At 36.4% G+C, this 21,495-nt stretch overlaps 1 protein-coding gene across 1 annotated transcript in view; it reads right to left on the reverse strand.

Moving 5' to 3' along the window:
* Positions 1-20,813, reverse strand: part of ARHGAP15 (Rho GTPase activating protein 15) — a 379,872-nt gene extending 359,059 nt beyond the window's left edge. Inside the window, exons 1-2 of the mRNA XM_014941116.1 lie at positions 20,750-20,813; positions 20,176-20,355 (exon numbers count right to left, since the gene is read on the reverse strand). Of these exons, the coding sequence (XP_014796602.1) occupies positions 20,176-20,355; positions 20,750-20,767 (198 nt within the window). The 5' untranslated portion in view covers positions 20,768-20,813. The remainder of the gene's footprint in view (positions 1-20,175; positions 20,356-20,749) is intronic.
* Between the last annotated feature and the right edge of the window lie 682 nt (positions 20,814-21,495).

A 21,495-nucleotide genomic window follows, 5' to 3' on the forward strand; every position in this document is an offset into this window, starting at 1 on the left:
ACACAAGGGTCAGCCTAAAATTTTTGACACTGAAACACCAATAAGAGCTATGTTTTGCAGCAAAACCTCAGAATACAGTTCCCAGTTCTGGGAACAGCGTGACCTGTGTTTCCCATATATACATATATTTGGATAAATTAAAATGCACTTTCAGCCATTAAGCAATCCAGATCACTCTCCACAAGTGCCTTTACCCAGACGTATTTGCCAGTCCATCAATCTTTGCTTTATTTTAAAATGTTATTAGAACTGTACTATTTACTTTCCTATCATGGATAAAAAGAGTGATTAGTGTCAAGCTTAATACTAGTCCCTGGAGAACAACTCTAAAAATTCACCCAGTAGATGATGATTCTCCGGGGACTACTTTCTGAAACGTGTAAATTAATCAGTCCTTAATCCATTTAACGTGTGCTTCACTGATACAGCACATAGCTAATATTTAATCAGAATGTCACATACTATTAAGTCGAGTGACTTACAAACTTTCAGCATACTTCACAAATATGGCTGCCTTTTCCAATGACATTTGCATCCAAAGGCAATGCTGTTCTTAATTTTTTAATTATGGTTTTTGTGCAGTTATGATGATTGATATCAAGGATATTCCTAACTTCATGGGGTTTTTTTAACTGAACTTTGCAACAGCTTTTCCACTAGTTGACCCAACACTCTGTTAAATTAATCTGCCTATATTTTTTTTCCATGTCATTTTTTCAGTATTGACATAATGATTGCCCTTTTTCAGCATTTTGTGATTTCCATGAAAACCCAATATTTGTTTAAGACTGAAATCAACAGGTACGGACTGCCCCAGAAAACTTAAAGGCTCCAGCATAACATTTATTTAAGTTTCCTGAAAGTCTGCTAAGTTCTGTTAATTTTTCTAAAATTAACATCACTGATAGATGTGATTCAACATGTCTTTAGTCATTAATAGCATGGAAAATTCATCACCAGTTTAAAATCATGCATGTTTCAAAAAACCAAACCAAAACCACAAAACCAAAAAACCAACAACAACACACACACACACAAACTCAAAACCCCACAAATATTTATTGACTGATGCTGTTTTTCCAGCATCGCTATTAATAGCTGCATTGTCTTAAGTGTGTGTCTGTAACAGCACAGCATTAAGCTTTCAAAATTACAGACAAAATAAGTTTCTTGAAATTATTCCTGCCCACCGAGTTCAGAACTTAAAGAATTTGGAAAACTCCAGGATACAGTAAAACTATCAGTTTTGTCCAGCACTGCAGTGCTTCCAGGATTCTTCTCAGCAATAAGATATCTGGGGGGGGTTATGATGATTGATATCAAGGATATTCCTAACTTCATGGGGTTTTTTTAACTGAACTTTGCAACAGCTTTTCCACTAGTTGACCCAACACTCTGTTAAATTAATCTGCCTATATTTTTTTTCCATGTCATTTTTTCAGTATTGACATAATGATTGCCCTTTTTCAGCATTTTGTGATTTCCATGAAAACCCAATATTTGTTTAAGACTGAAATCAACAGGTACGGACTGCCCCAGAAAACTTAAAGGCTCCAGCATAACATTTATTTAAGTTTCCTGAAAGTCTGCTAAGTTCTGTTAATTTTTCTAAAATTAACATCACTGATAGATGTGATTCAACATGTCTTTAGTCATTAATAGCATGGAAAATTCATCACCAGTTTAAAATCATGCATGTTTCAAAAAACCAAACCAAAACCACAAAACCAAAAAACCACCAACAACAAACACACACAAACTCAAACCCCCACAAATATTTATTGACTGATGCTGTTTTTCCAGCATCGCTATTAATAGCTGCATTGTCTTAAGTGTGTGTCTGTAACAGCACAGCATTAAGCTTTCAAAATTACAGACAAAATAAGTTTCTTGAAATTATTCCTGCCCACCGAGTTCAGAACTTAAAGAATTTGGAAAACTCCAGGATACAGTAAAACTATCAGTTTTGTCCAACACTGCAGTGCTTCCAGGATTCTTCTCAGCAATAAGATATCTGGGGGGGGAAGTTTGTTACAGGGAAGACTTTATACACTTAAGCATACGGCTGCTTTTCCCTGTGTTAAATGGCCTATCTAGCTCTGTAACGAGTGTCATTACAAAACCCAGTCAATTAGTCAATATATCTGTTCGTCACTACATAAATTCAGTGATTACAGATTTTTAAAATGGTGAATGCGCAGCACACTGTCCTACAGAAAGATCAAAACTCTCTGGAATCTACAATTTCCACATGCTAAAATAATGAAATAAATTTTGCAGTGCACTACATTTTTTACTATCATCTCTTCATCCATAAGGAAAGTCTCCAAATCAAAAATGGGATTTCTCTCATTTATACAGGTGCACACACATTCAGAAAGGCAGAGGCAAGCACCAACAACAAACACACACAAACTCAAACCCCCACAAATATTTATTGACTGATGCTGTTTTTCCAGCATCGCTATTAATAGCTGCATTGTCTTAAGTGTGTGTCTGTAACAGCACAGCATTAAGCTTTCAAAATTACAGACAAAATAAGTTTCTTGAAATTATTCCTGCCCACCGAGTTCAGAACTTAAAGAATTTGGAAAACTCCAGGATACAGTAAAACTATCAGTTTTGTCCAACACTGCAGTGCTTCCAGGATTCTTCTCAGCAATAAGATATCTGGGGGGGGAAGTTTGTTACAGGGAAGACTTTATACACTTAAGCATACGGCTGCTTTTCCCTGTGTTAAATGGCCTATCTAGCTCTGTAACGAGTGTCATTACAAAAACCAGTCAATTAGTCAATATATCTGTTTGTCACTCCATAAATTCAGTGATTACAGATTTTAAAAATGGCGAATGTGCAGCACACTATCCTACAGAAAAATCAAAACTCTCTGGAATCTACAGTTTCCACATGCTAAAATAATGAAATAAATTTTGCAGTGCACTACATTTTTTACTATCATCTCTTCATCCGTAAGGAAAGTCTCCAAATCAAAAATGGGATTTCTCTCATTTATACAGGTGCACACACATTCAGAAAGGCAGAGGCAAGAAAGTATACTGCATCATGATGATTTTTAAAATATCTGCTTAAATGTTTTTGCAGGTTTAAGCATGTGTGTGTGTTAATATGGAACACAATGGAAGATAAATCCCTGTAAATAATACTTTATAATATAAACTCAGTAATTTATTACACATTGCCATAGAAACTAATTTGTAAACTATTTTCTACATAGCTCTAAAGTATCAAAATGCAAACAATTCTCTGAATAAATATCTTAAAATATTCCAAAATCAGTATATAAACAGCCATCATCTTCCTACCTCAAATATCTAAAATGCTGTAAACGCAGAGTGACCTAAAAAAATCCTACTCCAGATTTGAAGATCATCAGATCTATTACACAAACCCATTCAGGCATAGATACAGTGGTTGTTGTAAATGTTCAGAAAAATTAGCATAAAGACACACGTAACTCTAATAGGTGCTTAAGTATAACCAGTGGGAAGTGGCAATGGTTATTTGCATATGTACTACTGTGAGAATTCATCTATTTATGGCGCAAATGCACACAGAAACGTGCGATGGTGCATTTTTTCCCCCATAACTTTATTCTTTTAATAATTAATACTGAAAGATTAAGAGGTAGTCAAACGGCATAGATGGACTTTTCTTAAAATTGCTTGCATATGCTTTGTAAGTGATATTTTTCTGAGCCTAACACCCTCTGTTTTGTAGGTCATACGGATATCTACAGACTGTGCGGATACTGAAGGCGCTTGTCCTTTAGCCTTCTGCCTCACCACATGATTGAGCATCCATATACCTTACAACCATACACCCTGTCGAGTGTTATTCTCTTACATATCACAATTTACCTCGCTTTCTCCACTCAAACATGCAACCAAGCTGAGCAACAAGCTGCTTCAGCTGCCATGTCATTTCAGTTTTTACACATCTTCTCTTTTTATGTGTGCTCTACATCTCCGTGATGTCTCATCTCCCCGTTCCACTGCCATAGGCTACAAGTCAGGAACAAAGCTGAGGCTCAATGTCAAACAGAGTGAAAATGGGAAAATATCATAGAAGAGAAAATTAATGGGCACAAACACAGCTCTGAAACTTCCATCCTTCTGGGCTTTGCAACTTTCCCTCATTTCTTGGCAAAATCCGAAGGAGAAGAGAGTAACAGTGTTTGTGTAGAAAATGCCTTAAAAAGGTATTTAGCCAAGAAAAACACAAATCAAAAAAATTCAGGCTTGAAGAGTTTTGCTTGCATATTAAGGAATAAATAATCCTGCGAAACGTGCAATCAGCCACCTTTTATCTCAAATATTAACTTTTTCCTCTCCTCCCTCTTCTCCTGCCTTCCCCTTTCCCTTGCCCAGCCACCACAGCTTGTAGAGGTTCACGTTTCCAAAAATACCTTAGCAATTGATAGACCCAAGTGTATGACACAGAAATGGAGTCTGAGGCTGAAATCATGCCTTCTCTACCTGAACTGAGACCTTTCTCTGATTTCAGACACGGAAATTTCAAGGTGAAACACACATGAAATCTTGCTCTTGTCAACAGTTTCACTAAATATGTCTTTAGAAAAAAAAATGTTACCTCTCATCTTTTCTTACTGTTTTGTGGTTTTTTTTTTTTTTTTCCTGTTATAAACATTTATGTTTTCCTAAGGAAAATATGAGGTTTGCAACCTATATTTGAAAAAAAAATAAAATTAAAAAATCCCAAACCCAGAAAAAAACACTTTAAAAGTAGTTGATTGTAACCCCACTGATGTGGTCAGCAAATACACAGATTTCCATCGCACGTAGTGATGGTCTTATATGTCATTTAGTCAATCACTTACTATGAAATCTAAATCACTGCCTAAGCTTTTTTAAAATTGGGATTGTTTATTTCTGTAAATAGAGGTCCTAGACCACACTATTTTATAAGGAAAAGGTGATACTTTGTTTTTACTCTCACACCATAGAATTATCTTGCTCTAGAAAATATAATCGGGTCCAGAACCCTGTCTGTCTCACCCCTACATGAGTTTATTTTTCAAGAAAATAACACTCCTTTTCCTGTAGATCCCCAAAATCAAACACAAGAGTAAATACTAATATAAAAATATTTCCATTGGTATTTTATTTGGATCCAGCTACTTGATTTATCAGCTAAATTATTTATTCAGGAGGTAACACCATACTTTATGTGACCCTGTTTCTTACTATGTGTGAACGTTACCTTAACATATTTCAAATTTCAGTACTTCATCTTTTCACTATTTGAAGCATATAATTTATGGTTTTGAACTATCATGCTATAACTGAGCTTAATGCAAATTATATATATATTTTTTAACATTTTTCAGATGAGCAAACCATAGCAGAAAAATAAAATGCCTCTTTTTGGGGGGTGCGTGCATTCATGATGCATCTTCAGTCTGTTTATTAAGTAATCATATCTGGGTACAAGTGTCAACACAATTTACGTTTTGAATAATGTGGAGCAGATAACCTCAATTAACAAGTAATTAGAGTCATTTTCCTATTAAGCAGTTTCCCTAATTGTTTTTGAAACCTGGAACTAAAATTGTAATAAATAATAAGCGGCCAAAACATGTCCCTGCATTAGCTTAATCCAGGCTATTCCACTGGAGCCTGGAAAAAACAAAGCAGAAACAGGGCTAAATATTGAGAGATGCAGGAAATGCTGTTTTGTGGCTATGAACCCATGCATAGCCCACCCTTTTTTGTGATTGTTTTGTGGTGTTTGGTTTTTTTTCTTAAACATGATTCTATTTCCTTTTCCTCTTCTTTCACCCCTTTGATTTCTTACACCAACATTTATCTTATGAAGTATTTGACTTAATCATTACTGCAGATTGACTAGAGTTTACCATGGAAAAACCATCCCACAATGAACGTGTAGAGTATCATGTCTATTGAAATACAGTTTGTAGTAATACAAATTAATGTGATACCTCATATTCTACCTTCCCAGACTACTAGACCTCTCTTTATGTAAAATAATAAACGTGACCAGGCTTTCCGAAAGTATTTGTATAGAACAATTTGTGGGTTTGCTGCTGGTCATCAAAAAAATATCCTTCTCTTTGATATCAGCCTTTAAATAGATACACATCACATGTCAAGTACAATAAATATACTCCAAGATAATAAAAATTTCATGTGTATTTCTCTGCTTATACTACATGAAAAAGTGGAAAACACCTACATTGCATTTTGTCTGCCATAGCCAAAAATGAGGAAAAAAATAATCTATTTAAATATAAAAAGAAATCTAGCAGCTGCTCTTCACCCAAAGCCAAAAGAAGCAAACAAACTAAAAACTAACAGGAAACCTATCCAAAACTCCCAGGAAAAAAACAAGTACAATAATATTCTCTTCACCTGCAAACTCCTGCCTTAGTCAAAGCCTCAGGTCTTGCAGATACATTTATCACAATTGCAGCTGGAGAGCTGTAATGATAGAATATACCATTTTTGCCTGAAGGTAAGGAGAGATTTCTTATAGTCCATGAAGGAATCAAAGTACCTGTGACTACTCAGAAAGGCTCTTAGTTAATATATATACATCTAACTAGACTGCTCCCCAGATAGACACTTTGCTGTTGTCTCTGTGTCTACAGGAAATTTTGCCAGTCTTGGAAGAGTACAGGACTTATATTTATTTAGTTTAAAAAAAAAAATAATAAATCAATAAGGTAATAAATCAAAACCAGAGCCCTGAACATAAAAAAGCAAAAAACCTAGTAAGATACTCTAAGAAATTCCAGGAAAAACTCTGGCAGCTATGAGAGGACATGAGCTGTTCAGAAGGAATACAAACATTTAAATAATATATCTTGCTGGAAATTAGGCTTTGTGAGAAATCCATTGATTTCTTTTAAGTCATTTTATTAAAAGGTCTATTAATGCTTGGCTTGCACTTTGTGGCTATGAGAGATGTTGGAATGAAGAGCTATCAAAGGTGGCTATCAAAGTTTTTTCCTTTTTTCCATTTAACTTTTTCTAACTATTAAGCTGCTCATTTTGTGGAGACAATCATTAGTGTCTTTAATGTGAAACAAAGCTTCTGGATAAGAGCTGCTAGCTGAAGATCAATATGAAAGATATCATTTCAGTTACAGCTTTAATAACTGTAACAATAGGGAGCCTGGCATTGCCGGCTTTATGCATTAATGTAATTTAGAATCTACCAGGTACAAATCTTATCAAACATTAGCAGTGGCTGCGTTGGGATTTTCTAGGTAAGGAAACTGCATGATAAATGGAAAGTATTTTGAAGGTAAACTTTCATGTAGTCAGGCTCATCTGCTATAAAACCATGAAAGAATTTACACGAAGGAAAAAATAAACCCAAAAGAGAGTCTTGGTAAACAATGCCATTTTTAAGGGGCTGGTGGTGCATGGGCACATAACGTGCTCAGAGTATGCTAGGATGTCTCTCTTGTTTAGATCATCATAAAAACCATACAACCCATAAGACTGGAGGATTAGGAGCTTCAGCCAAATTCAACACAATTAAATATTTTCTACAAAACACCACATGTAGAAGTCCACACATACCTGGGTGTAGCACTGCATGGCTTTCAGCTAAACCACACAATAGATGAGGAGCTTTTTCCTAGGCTGCCAGCAAAGCACCAGCTCTGCAGACCAGGAGCATGACCCTTCTTTCAGCAGGGCCCACAGCTCCACACAGCTGCAGCAAATTCCCCTTTCCTACCTCATTTCTTCCAGCCCACCTGCCTCCAATTCCCTTGACTCCCTAATTGTTCCGTGCTTTTCACAGTCACCAGCCCATTGCCCCAGCCTTTCCCACATATTGGAGATTTTCATGGTGGTATCATCCTTATTCTTCTGCAATAGTTTATCTACAGCCATGTTATTTCTTTTCCCAGATCTTCAATTTCTTGATCTTAAAAAAAAAATAATCACACCCACCCCCCCAAAAAAAATATAAAATCAGGCCTGAAAATGTTAAAACACAAATTTTGGATCTTCCCTGCAAAGTTATTCTTAAAATCTGATGCAACCAATTGGCAGTTTTTTAAACAATTTGTTTAACTTGTGTCCAAATGTCTTCAGGTTTTAGTGCTTACAAATTTTGGATCTTCCCTGCAAAGTTATTCTTAAAATCTGATGCAACCAATTGGCAGTTTTTTAAACAATTTGTTTAACTTGTGTCCAAATGTCTTCAGGTTTTAGTGCTTACAGGTGGCCACTTTAGATTTACACTTTAATTTTGAGAAAGATCTAAACTGGGAACACTGAATTTTCAGTTTATCATTTGCTGATAAAAAATGGAAAGCTCAAAGTTGAAGTAGCCAACTACTGAAAAGAGTTGGCACCTGGCACTTTAATTTTTAAACACTGGGGGGTTTTTGTGTAATGAAGTTATAAAGTAAGAGTCTGACTTCAGGACCACAATCAAGAAGAATGAGCTCTTAAAGATGACAGAAACGCTGATGTGAAGCTCAGTTGGTCCAAAACCAAGGTTTGGTCCAAATAAACACACAAAAGTTTGGAAGCTCGTCTGGGTTTTCTACCTGCCTTGGGGCTAGAGATGTCATGAGAACAGATTCGCTCATCACAGCTGCAGTGCTTCCAGTTCTGGCCATGGATGAAATATCCAGGAAAACAATCTTTCTTGCAGAGCTCTGGGTGGATGGAGGGAAGTAAGGGAAAATGGGAAAGGGTATTTCAGTCTTTCAAATTTGATTCCAAAACTGGGGGAAGATTCAGAGATTAGAAAGGATAGCACTTTTTTTTTTTTTTTTTTTTTGCTTTATTTGAGTTTTGGCTGCACTCTTAAATGCAACTTTTTACTGTAAATGTCAGAATATGTGGCAGCTCAGATACACAATAATCATGAGAAGAAGAGTAAAACTTGATCTAAAAAAAATTCTAAAGTTTAGACATATTCAGTACTATCCCTAAAGAAACAAACATACATTCATAGTACTGGTCTCTGAAATACAAAGAAAAATATTATCTATTTTTTTTCCACAGGCTGTACACTGAAAAACAAAGCTGCTTCTCTCTCTCAAGGTGGAGGGTCTTAAGCCCTTTGAAGGGGAAGGTTTCAGTTCCACTCTTGCCATGGCCATGAAGTCGCAGTGTGTGTACACATGCACACCCAGAAGCAGAAAATCACAGATGGCCAAGACCTACTTCCATTAAGGCTATGAACCTTACCAAACAAGAAATCAAACTGAAAACAAAATATTACCATGTTAACATGACTGGATTGGATCCTGCACTTATTGCTCCTGCAAAAAAAAAAAAAAAAAAAAAAAAAACAAAAAAAAAAAAAAAAAAGAAAAGCTGACTTCAAAGGGAATTTGATCTGATTTAGGGCAGGAGAATGCTGCTGTCAACTATTTGTCTAAGAATAGGCACGTTGCCTAACAAGGACACTCTACTGTCTGTTCTAAAACCTCTTCTCACTGCATTAAACAACATTTAGTGAGCATGTCCATATATTGTGCAATAGCACATGTATTCAGGGCATGCACAAAATAATTTGATCCCCAATTCATTGCATCGGTAGCACAATTATTTCACTGCAGTAATAAACAAAAACAACAACAACAACAAAAAAAAACCCCAACCCTGGTTCTTTACCTCTCCTGTCATGTTACATCGGGTCACTTTGTGTCACATGATGTGATATAATGTAACTCAATGCAAGGAGACACATGTCCCTTCTCATTGGAAATTTAAAGAAATGGAGCTTACTTTTCCCCTGTGGGAAACTATGCAGGTCAGGTGCCCAAGACTAGCTACGGGAAGTTTGATATCATCTCAGTTTCAGTACCTACATATTTCAAATCTTATGGCATTTTGAAAGGAAACGTGTTAGATGCCACAATTTAGCCGTAATACAGTACTTCATAAAGATAGCATAAGAGGAATATAATTCCACAGCTTATGTTCCTTGTCACGGTGTGCACTGACACGTACTGCCAAAGAGAGTCTCTTAAACAATACTTTTAAGCATACTTTTTTGAAATATATACTATAAAGCATGAAAGCCCTCAGAGAAACCCAATGCTGCTAAAAAACACGTGGGTATAGAATCAAGGGAACAGAACTGATTAATGGTGAAGCCAAAACAAGACTTTTTTTGATGAAAAATAGTGAAATAGTTAAGCACCAAGAATATAGATAAGGAAAATTTACAGGACCTGGGGCCAAGTTTCCCTCTCAGTTACACTAGCATAATTGTGGAATAATTCCATTTCAATTAATAGAGTTAATATGATGAGAATAGAATTATCTACGTAATGAGCATGATTGAAACATACCCGTCGACCCAGCTCTGAGCCAGACTCTGTAATGTGTTTAAAGGAGATGTGCATCATCCTCAGTCCCATTTTACAGGTAGAGAAACAGAAGAAAGGACTAAAAATGTCTTGGCAGGCCAATGTCCAAGCTGGGACCAGGGAAACATGGCAAATTCCAGTCCAGCTCCTTCTCCGCAATAAATAAATACAAGAGAAGGCTATCCCGGAAGCCAACTGAAATATTACATTTATAAAACATTATATCTCTGGTATCACGGCATGTTACTATCTCACTCCTGAAGCAAAGAGGTGTTACTTTATAGTGCATTGAGACATTTAGCATCAGGATAGTAATTTAGGTGTCATTAACAGGTCTCTATACTTAAATGCCACTGTTTACAGAATAAAGCAGCAGAAAAATTAAACGCCTGAGAAGCACATTCAGAACAGATGCAGGAAATAAGTTTTTCCTACTAGCAAAAAACCACAAGGATGCATGGAATAGACTGTGAAATAATGAAAATTATACAAAAGAACTGGGATCATTTCAATGTGAATTTGACGTTAAATTACAGAAAATAATACTATTCAAGGGGTTCTGTTTAGTTAAAACCTCATGTCTAAGTTTTTTTAGTCTCCCCAGTTTCCTTACCAGGACATCTCAAAGGCTTTATTTTGCAGTTTTGGAACAAAAAAGTTTTGAGCTACAAGCACTTGATTTTACCCCATGATTGTCCTTTGGCCTTGAACAAGCCAAGACAAAGGGGAAAAACATTTGGAGTTGTTACAATTCACATCATTAAATATGAAATCCATCAGTTTTGCATATTTTTGGTAGAAAGAATAAAAGGGAGATGTCTTTTTGTCCTTTTTCATTCTAAACTCTTCTTGGTTACACAGTCCTAGTCACCAGTTACTGCTAAGAAAAGGTAACCTCAACCTGCAGCTATACTCTGCTCTTAAACAAGATGTCTTCAAGATGTGATCATCTTATGTGATGTGGCCAAATTATTGCCATAAGTTACCACTGGTATTGCATATATTATTGTAGTAAAAACAATAATTTCAAAAGAAGAAACACACCTTTACTTCTTGCATTTCCCTATGTTTACTGAAGAACTACTAACACTATCCTGGAATATATTTTTTGAGTGTTTTTTTACCTGCTTTTCTATGAGTTTGGAAAACCATAGTTTATTTCCCTAGGTGCCTTGAAGAAAAAAGGAGATCAACTGGTGGAAAAAATTATAATGATATTTTCCCTCTCCAAAGATATCTAACAAGATGAGTAAACAGTAGGAAGCATTAGATTGAAGGGAAGAGTGCTCCAACTACCTTGCACCAGAGCATCTGATATTCCCTTGAGGAAAAGGATCATGTTTTAAGGGAACCACCAACTGGCTAGGCAGAAGAACAAGATCTGGGCTGGACTGCCCATCATTGCCTTTCTGTCAGACACACAATGCCCTGGTGTCCCCAAATGAAAGTGGGGGGTTCATAGCTCTCACACCCTAAAGCACCAGATCCTTGAGAAGAGCCAGCACTGGCATCTTGTGTCTCAACAGTTTACTGAGGCAAATAGGGCTGTTAAGAGGCAAGCACAGATGAAAGGAAAATATAAAACAAAAGAAGAGGAACACGAGTTTTAGATGGTAAATCAAATAATATTTTCACAACCAAGTTTTCTTGTTTTTCCCCTCTAGATACACATTGCAATAGAGAGAAATGCCACAGCTAAAGTAAAAAAAAAGCAAAACCTCTATTTTTTTTACCCTTTTTCAGTTTGTCCTATCAGCTTAAAAATATTTTTTAAATATTCACATTGTGTTTTCTGTGAAACTCAAAGGGATTTGCAGGCTTTGAGGAATCCATTGATCCCCCAAAACTGTGGACATGTCTATTAATGATAGTGCAAATGTTTTATTCTTTCACTAGACGATAGAAAAACGACAGGGACCAATTCACGAAGAGGATGCAAAACTTCCTAGCCATGCATTCAGTTAGGAAGGTATTTCAATATTAACCATTGCTGCAAATATTTATACTTTCAAGTGATGGACAGTGGCAAAACCTCTTTATTTTTTTTACCCTTTTCCAGTTTGTCCTATCAGGTTAAAAATATTTTTAAAATATTCACATTGTGTTTTCTATGAAACTCAAAGGGATTTGCAGGCTTTGAGGAATCCATTGATCCCCCAAAACTGTGGGCATGTCTATTAATGATAGTGCAAAGGTTTTATTCTTTCACTAGACGATAGAAAAACGACAGGGACCAATTCACGAAGAGGATGCAAAACTTCCTAGCCATGCATTCAGTTAGGAAGGTATTTCAATATTAACCATTGCTGCAAATATTTATACTTTCAAGTGATGGACAGTGGGAACATCGTTGTGGAGTCAGCAGCTCTTCTAGTTAGCGTCTCCCCAATTTTTCCAAGCCATTTGGCATAGACTTGAGCTTCTGTAGCATCAGCTGCTTCACCTGTAATCTCTAATGCTGCTCTGCCCCCTTGTGCTGCTGCAACTGCAGAGCAGCGCCCGCGCCTTTGTGCGGGGACCGCACGCTGCAAATCCCCCACTGTCACTTCTCACTTCTCTGGCAAGTTCAAGGTCAGTGCCTAGCTATTTTCAGCTCATCTCTTCTTGATCCATGCAGAGAAATGACAAGGTAACGTGATTTGGGGTCAGCTGTATTACAGGAACCGTTACATAAACGGAGAAAGTGGAAATCAATCCTAGCTGACAGTGTCTTCAGGATAATCAGCGCTCACTCCATGCCGCTGTCAGCTCTCCTGCATCAAACACCATGTTACTTCTGTCAGATCTCTTTAACAGAACCATATTCTCACTTTTGGCAAAGTAAATAAATATTTCGCCCGGGCTTGCATTTAATTCATTGTTTAGAGAACTTTAACACTTTGGACTTGCAAAGAGTCCCCATTTGTACAGGAAAGGACGTCTTAGCCTGTCATGTCCATTACTGCCTGCAAAGGGCGTTGGCAAAGATACAGTCGAGGCTTATGAAATACCCCGTTCTTCGTATTTTGTGCTCGATTTCTTCATGCAGAGGATCGCCCTCCAATTCTCCGTTACCGAGCAGACCTCGGCTTCCCAAAGTGCCTATCTAACCCACGGTCATCTTCAACCCACGGTCGTCTTCACCCCAACCAGATCAGGGTTTTTCCTCTAACGTTTCAGGACACCTTCCTCAATTTGTTTGATTATTATTACTTTATCTGAACCATTTCCTCCCCTAACTAGACATCTTCCCTAACGCGGAATTATGAACATATCATTTCACAAGATGTGCCGCGTTAGCCGCGTCTCGATGACAGCACATGGTATGTCAGTTTAAGGAAAGAACAGCCATTTCTATCCCACCCACCTTGTGCTCCCCTGGAAGTGCCAAGCCCGCGGTACTCCGCCGAAGAACAATTTACCATAATATTAGTTGTCAGTAAATTCAAAGACGGAACTCCTAAAGCTATAAAATGGATTAGAAGCAATTTAAAAAAGAATTAACAAACTAGAGTAAGAGTATACTGTCAACAAACAAATGCTTCATCATAGCACTGTAATTTGGAATTTTAATTACCCCTCTGCTTCTGTAACAAAACAATGTCTGAACTGGCAGCCATTTGAATCTCTCACAGGTCATTGAGCATTCTAGTTAATTACTCTATGAATAGCCTGTTTTTCTCCCCTCTGGAAACACGTTTCTAATGGCAGTCAAGGTCTGACAAATGTGTCATCTACATAATTAGCTAGGAAGCAACACAAAACATTAAACATGCTTTGTGCCGACAACTATCAAAACATTTCATTTGTTGTCAATTATTCATTACTTTGTAGGTTCTGAAGGGGTTGTTATTATGGAAATAAGTCCAGATGCTAACAAGGTTAGAGTTTTTTATTCAAATTAGTAATCAGAGGACTAACTTTAAAAAATGTATCCCGTGTACATTTATGGCAGCGTTCAATCAGTACTAAATTATAAACGAATGTAGTTAAGCTCAAGTTAAAATAGCCATGGCAGAGCACATACACTAATTTGTAGAGTTGCATCTCTCTTTGAAGTTTTCTGATCTAAGCTGAAGTAGCAAACTTTCAGAACCTTTGGCAAGACTAATTTGTGCTTGGTAAATAGAGTAAAGATTTTCACAGCGTGAGATAATGTAAGATCGCAAAAAAAAAAAAGAAACACCACCAAAAAAAAAAAAACCTGGAGGTTTTTGAACCTTTTTTCTACCCTTCTGTCACACTGAGTAAAAGTCAAAATCAGCAATTCCGACTCATATAATATCTCGTCTGAACTTCAGTTTGGTTTAACAAGGAAGCCAAACCAGTTACATTCACCCCTCCCTTAATAGAGCTGAAATGAATTTATCCTCGCTTTTAAGAAGAAATAGGTGCTGGTTATTTCTTTTTTCTATGATCTCATTATGATGCTGCCTATCAAGCTACGCAGCTGAAATGGTACAGTGAAAGTGTTTGGAAGAGAAATAAATGGGGAGTTTAACAATAAAATTAACTTCTTCCTTTTTTAGCCAAGATTATTTCAGTTGAAGTGCCGGAATGCAAATATACAATAAAGAATACCTTCTCACAGGGCATCTATAAGAAAAAAAAAAGGAAAAAAAATTCAGAAAAACAAAAGGCTCATTCTGAGCCTGGAAAAATGCCTGCACACTAAATGCTGATCTTGAAAAAGGTTGGGAGGAAACTTGAATTGCTCCCTTGGTAAAAACTGAAGGTAAACTGAACCCTAAAATATTTTAATGCATTAATATTCTACTTTCAGCCTTTAAGTCAAATGATTTTATGGTATGTAGGGCATCCATGAGCAGGTAGGGGAGCACCCGGCAGCGGTGGCCAGTGGAGGCTGAGGCCTTTGCCCCAGAGCTCCTCAGGTGGGGAGCAAAGGAGACACGAACTGAAATGGATGAAAAATTGGAACCAAGGGCTGAACAAGGCAGCCTGCAAGCAGAGTACATACCAGAGACCACATCTAGGATTTGAAAGCACAAAACCAGTTTGAATACAGCAAGGGGACATATGACACACTTCATTTCTCATTTTCCTGCACTAGAAAGGAGAACAACTAATGTTGCTCAACAGATTTTTTTTTTTCCACTTCTGATTTCTTTTTTTTTTTTTTTTTTTCAGACAATATTCATGTTCAAGAAGTAAAACTGGACCTGTGTTATGGACTCACTGCTTTCTCTCAAATCCTTCACACCCACCCTGAAATATTTGGGGAGAGCAAGGTGTAAGCTTGCATTTATTAACAATTTGCCACACTTGTCATGGGAAGCTCATACATTTTCTACAGCTGGCCCAGTGCTATTACATGAATTGTGTAACACCTTGAAGGGAACACAGCTAGTTTCTTACAGTGATAAAAGTAGGTACATCTCTAATGGACCAGTGTATGACAAAATTTGCAGAGAACAAAGCCTGGGCAGTCACTATTAGAACACAATAAAGAGATTATTTTTTTTTTTTCCCTTCCACCTCAAATGGACACAACAGGACAGGAGAATGTTTTCTGCTTTTAGAAATATTTTCTCAAGATTTGTTTTTTCCTCCAGGAAAAAAGTAAACAGAGAAAAAAAAATCCTCAAAAACTTTCCCTAAATAAACTATACTATAAAAGAAGCTCTGATGATCTCTCAGAGATTGAAATAATCCATTTTCTGCTAAAACTACCCATAGCAATGAAACTGAAAATACTCAAAAAGAGGGCTGGAGTCTGTCTTGTAATTAACATTAAACAGATAACGTATTTATGAGGAAGTCAAAATATTTTGGAAGCCGATAATCCTGTAAGCCTTAACATGGTATAAAAACAACAAATAAATGCAAAGTGTTACTGTTACACATGCCTGCCTGATCAATGGTTTTCACATATTGATCTATAAATGGAGTTGACAGTCTGTGTTGGCTGCACATTTTCCAAGCAGCTCTATTTTTGTACAAAACCAATACGGGCAATTACCTTTGTTTGAGATGCCAAGTCTTATCAATTCAATGTGATTTAGTGTCATTTTAATTAAATATCAGGATCTACTTCAGGACAATCTATACAAACAAAGCCTCAAACTTGACTATAAGCTTGATTTGAAGTAAACATGTACAAGCCCTGCAATTTCAAAATATGGCTCAAAAACTCTGCTAAACAGAAGGCTTATATTTTTAGCAATTTTATTTCTGTCTTTTTGGCTAGCCATAACTTTGGCAAGTGTTCTATGATCACAGGAGTAAGAAACAAAAGAAGATTGCTTCCCGTTTCCCTGATAATGTATTAGAGAGATAAATAAACCTACCAGTTTGTTTAACCTAATCAGAAAAAGCTCTAATACATTAACATTTTGGAATGTCTAAATAGGCTCTAATTCTTAATATAGACACCAATAAAAAAAGACATTTCATTGTTTGAAGTTGTTTGGAATGAAGCAAAATGCACTTCCCTGGGGTTTAACAGATGAAAATAGCAAATATTCATTTACATTGCTACTTCAGACACTAACATTAAGCACAGAAAGAGCCCTTGCTTACCACAGTCTGTGTCCAGCTTTGTGATTTGTGCTCTTTAAACTCTACATTAATATCAATTTCAACCTTTGCACAAAGCTCAAGCATTTCCATCGTAAATAAATAACATAAACCCCCAAGAATCTACATTTAGCTTTTACATCAGTTAACTTACGTATTCCACATTTGCATCTTTACTACTATTAAATGCACAAGTGCATATGGCCCTGCTGATGTACGATGCATATCCTTCTTTGTCACACTATAGAAAATAATCTGTCCACCTTCAAAAGTATAGCCCCAGGTGTGCTTACCAGATTCACAGCAAATGCTTGAGAATACAACAAATCCCTTAGATAAAATTACATATTTTCTTCTCTATAAATCATCAGTGATCCTTCTAGTTTTGTGCCTGGTTTTTGCCCTTTATTGTCTGGAGTTTTATTTTTTTTTACCCAAATATGTTTTCGAAATACATATTTCTATTGATTGTTCAAAATGTGCCAAATGCTGATTGCCTTAATCCACTGAAGTCAGTAGGTTTTGCATAAGTTGGGTAAAGAGGATTTGACCCATTTATTAATAGAACATAAAGTATAGTGCACATGTCGAATATGGGTGGTGAAAAAGTAATATGGAGCCCCTTATTCAGCTATTTCTAGTTTTTGAAAAGAAAAATCTCTCCGATGATAGGAGAAAAATATTCAGTCAACATAAAATAGAAAATATGCCTAATCAGTGCATACCTTATAGTTTATATCCATCAACTAAATAGAGGCAGACTGTTGAAAACAGAAAATTCCCAAATAGAAGGATCAGGATAAACCCTTTTTATCTTCTAGCACAAAATTTAAAAATTAAGCTTTGCTTAACATACGTGTACTTTAATAAGTGTATTTTAGCAGGGATCTGTATACCTTTAAATGCAAAAGTGAAGTCTGTGTATATAAGTGCACTGGAAAAGAGCACCACGAATTTTAAAACAAGATTACTAAATATTTATATATATATACATACATATGTTTTTGTGTCTGTATCAGTTGGACCCTGTTTTTTCAAGGCACTTGGACGTGCCTACGTCAGAGCCTACTAATCTCCATCACTTTCCCCTAAATCCTTCACAAGTCACATGCATAGATTCAGATATGTCAGCACGCAATTGATATTTCACTGCTCCTTTCACTTGAATTTCACCACGTTTAAAGCATGTATCTGAAAATGTTTGGATCCTGAGGAATTCTGCTTTTAGTTTGGGCGTTAGCAAACAACTTTAAGAGGCTTATTGAAGTAAATACGCCAAAACACTCTCAGTCTGTCAATATCTAGTCAGAAAATTCTGCATGGTGAAAAGAGATGAAAAGAATTGAAATAGAAAGGAAATTAGTAGCATGGCAAGCTTTCAATCTATTATGTCGGAGCCAAGTTTGCTTAGTAAAATGACATATACTCAGTAAAATTCCGCTTTTATATAATTAGCTACTAAACAAATGTAACACAAAGCAACTTTTCAGCTCTCAGCCAATGAACGTATATTGTACCTGCTATGGTTATAGGAATGCGGCAGTGAATATTTATGTCTAATTTAACTTTTTAGAGCCCTTGCTCTGTAACAGTCCAGCATACTATCCCCAAAACTAAAGTTATGTAACAAGGTAATATCAACAATGAGAAACTGCATGATAAAATCCTGCCCAAAAGTGAAAAATGCTAATTTTGTCTCATTTAGCAGCTGGATACAGAAATGCTCATTAGTTTTAAGAGGGTTAATCCTTTTAACTTTTGCATATTGATATGCCAATTATGCCTAATTGTACAAGAGGCATCAGTCAAGGTAATAGTGCATAAACACATGAAAGTTATTAAGTACATCCCAACATGTAATAAAGTAGGTGTTAATTGGTAGCTGAGTTCTGCAGGCTATTGAGGTGGATAATTCATTGAGAGATGGATCACTTGTAATTTCTCTACATAATTCCTTTTGCAGTCTCATGCTGTGATGTTTTCATGCTTGTCAAAAACAACTGCAGCCTAGTGCCTTTTGTTAAACACAGCCAATAAAATATGTTAGGCATCATTAAATATACTTAACTTTTAAACTTTTTCAAAGGTACAGTTCTTCCTGATAATACATTATAGTATTCCCAGTAAATTACTATAAGCATCGATTCAGGTTTGTAATGGAGGAACATTTCATGTCAGATAAAAGGGAAGAAGCATGTACAGTGTGTCTGAGGCACACAATATTGTTTAAATAGAAGGTAAATTAGTATCTTATCCGCTGCTAAGATCTAACCAGATTTTTTTTTCTCCAGAAATATAAGGTGTAATGAGTTAAGCTATATCAGAGAAATTAATGATTAAAATAATGTATTTTTTAAAAAGTTTGAATTTTGAGTTTGGATGTAGAGTAAAAAGGGAAGAAAATACAGCTGTTATTGTAGGCTTCCTCCATTTAATAACTTTGTTAGAAAGCTGAATATTTCATAGGAATCCATTACATCAACAAAACAAAAAATTAATGGCTGGCATGGTTGTGAGAAGGGACTGAGACCTGGGACTCTGTCCCCAGCTAACAGAGTTTTTTCGCTCATTTGCATTCTCTGAGAACAAAATGGATCTGGAGTCCAAAAAGTGGCTAACATTGCATAAATAATTTTGTAACATCATATGGCCTCAGCTGCAAGTTGCCACCATTATGGAAGAAAATTAACCAGGGGAGACTCATACCAATCAGTTTGTTTAGTAGCTCAGAAGGAGTACAGGGGCAGGGATGCAACTGGCAACAGAGTTCATCACTAACTATTTAATTTAAAAAAAAAATGGTAATGGATAAAAAATTACTTGACTCTTTCAACTCTGTCAACTATTAAAATAATAAGATAACTTCAGTGTCTGATGTTTTACAACTCATTCATCCTTACAGTGAGGTTTATTTTTGCTATCAACAAGGTTGTCCTTTATTTATGGAATTGTAATTTCCTTTTCTTTTCTTTTGTCTAGTTTTAGCATTTGCCTTTTGAGAAGTCATGGCATATAGCTGATACTTTACGTACTATTCTCTACACCAGCCATTTTTAAGTACTGTAACACTTGAGAGTTGAAATGCTGAAAAGATGCAATGATCTCAGCCACCAAAGCCAAATTCTGTCTTTCAGTGAAGGAAAATTGCTATTCCAATGCCTAGCCACAATCCTAAAAATGTATTAGTACCATTAAATCCCTCCTTGTAAAGGACAATCATGAAACCAGTATCTTAAGCGTCCTTAAGATCATTCCGTAGTTTTCAAAAAATGGGAAGACTCAGAAAATATTAGTAGTATTTTACTTACAGGCTCAGCAACTTTGATGTTCTCAGACAGAATCATAGATTTGCTTTGGCTCAGTCTATCATGGTGACTGTTGGCATTTTTGATCCTCATTTGAACAGCCCCAGTGCAGTGGTGGGAAGGATTAGGCTTTTCAGAGGCCGTATCAGAAGTTGTAGACCTCTCCATGGTTACTGGGTTGACCTGAAGAACATAAAATAACAGCATTAATCTAGGGATCCTTCATACAAAAATGTATCAATGTGTATGTCACTTGTAGTCAGGAGAAGAAGCTGAGTTATCTTGCTGGCAAGATCTTGATCATCTTTGAACACCAGGATAACTATCAGCTGTGTCAGCCTGGAGTTTCATTATTGTCCTTATCACTCACCCATCCAAACTGCTTTGGAAGAGTTAGTTTATGTAAAAGATTATCCTTATCTCAAAAGCCATTCTCCTCCACAGTGTAATCTCCCTGCAAGCCTCTGTCACGTCCAGCTGGCAGCCACTACACTTTGTTTTTGGCCCTGCTCACACTACACATTTTAAATCTTGCAAAGGAAAACCACATGCTAGGAAGCCAATTAACATATCTTACCTCCACAGTTCTGTACATGCATGTTACAAGTGCATCACAGGACTACACTGCAACCCTGCAAGCATCCTAGATTCCAACCCAGATCTAATAAAATTTCTCTCAACTTCAATAATCCAATGGTACGGATGGGATTTTTGTTTCTCTGGTTATTTTGAACAGTTTGAAATGAAGAAATAGCTGAGTGCGTCAGCTCTCAAGCACTCGGAGGGATCAGGGGGAGCTTGTACAGAATGAGCACCTTCTCCAGCAGCTGCTGTTCAACCTCCTGTCTCAGGAACAGTGCAACTCAACAAACTGTTCTAGCTATTCAAATTCCCAAAACATTTTCCATCAGCAAGTGCTGCTTAATATTTCCTGTAGAAAATATCAGGGCAGTGATATACAACACTTGCTTTATTTTTCTCCCTCCTAGTTCACCTTGGCACTATTATACGTAAATCATGGGTGAAGTAATATGGAAAGAGTCACAAAAAAAGTTGCTATTTATATTGTTATGCAATAGTATAAGAAAATGTGTAAGGAAGCGATAGTATATAAACTGGGTTTCCCAACTATGGACCCAGGAAAGTATTGAAAATCAGCATTTTCCAAATGGATTTGAAAAGCATAACTTTTTCTATCAACATCTGAAAATGTCTAAAAGATGACATCCCCTGATTTCAAGAAACTCCATTTCTTTGAAGGCATCAGAGCAGAGGAAGATATGGTACCAGAGTGAAATTGGGAGAGGAAGGTGAGGAACATTA

Source organism: Calidris pugnax, unplaced genomic scaffold (genome assembly GCF_001431845.1).
Source record: "Calidris pugnax isolate Ruff unplaced genomic scaffold, ASM143184v1 scaffold60, whole genome shotgun sequence".
In the NCBI taxonomy this organism is placed as follows: Eukaryota; Metazoa; Chordata; class Aves; order Charadriiformes; family Scolopacidae; genus Calidris; species Calidris pugnax.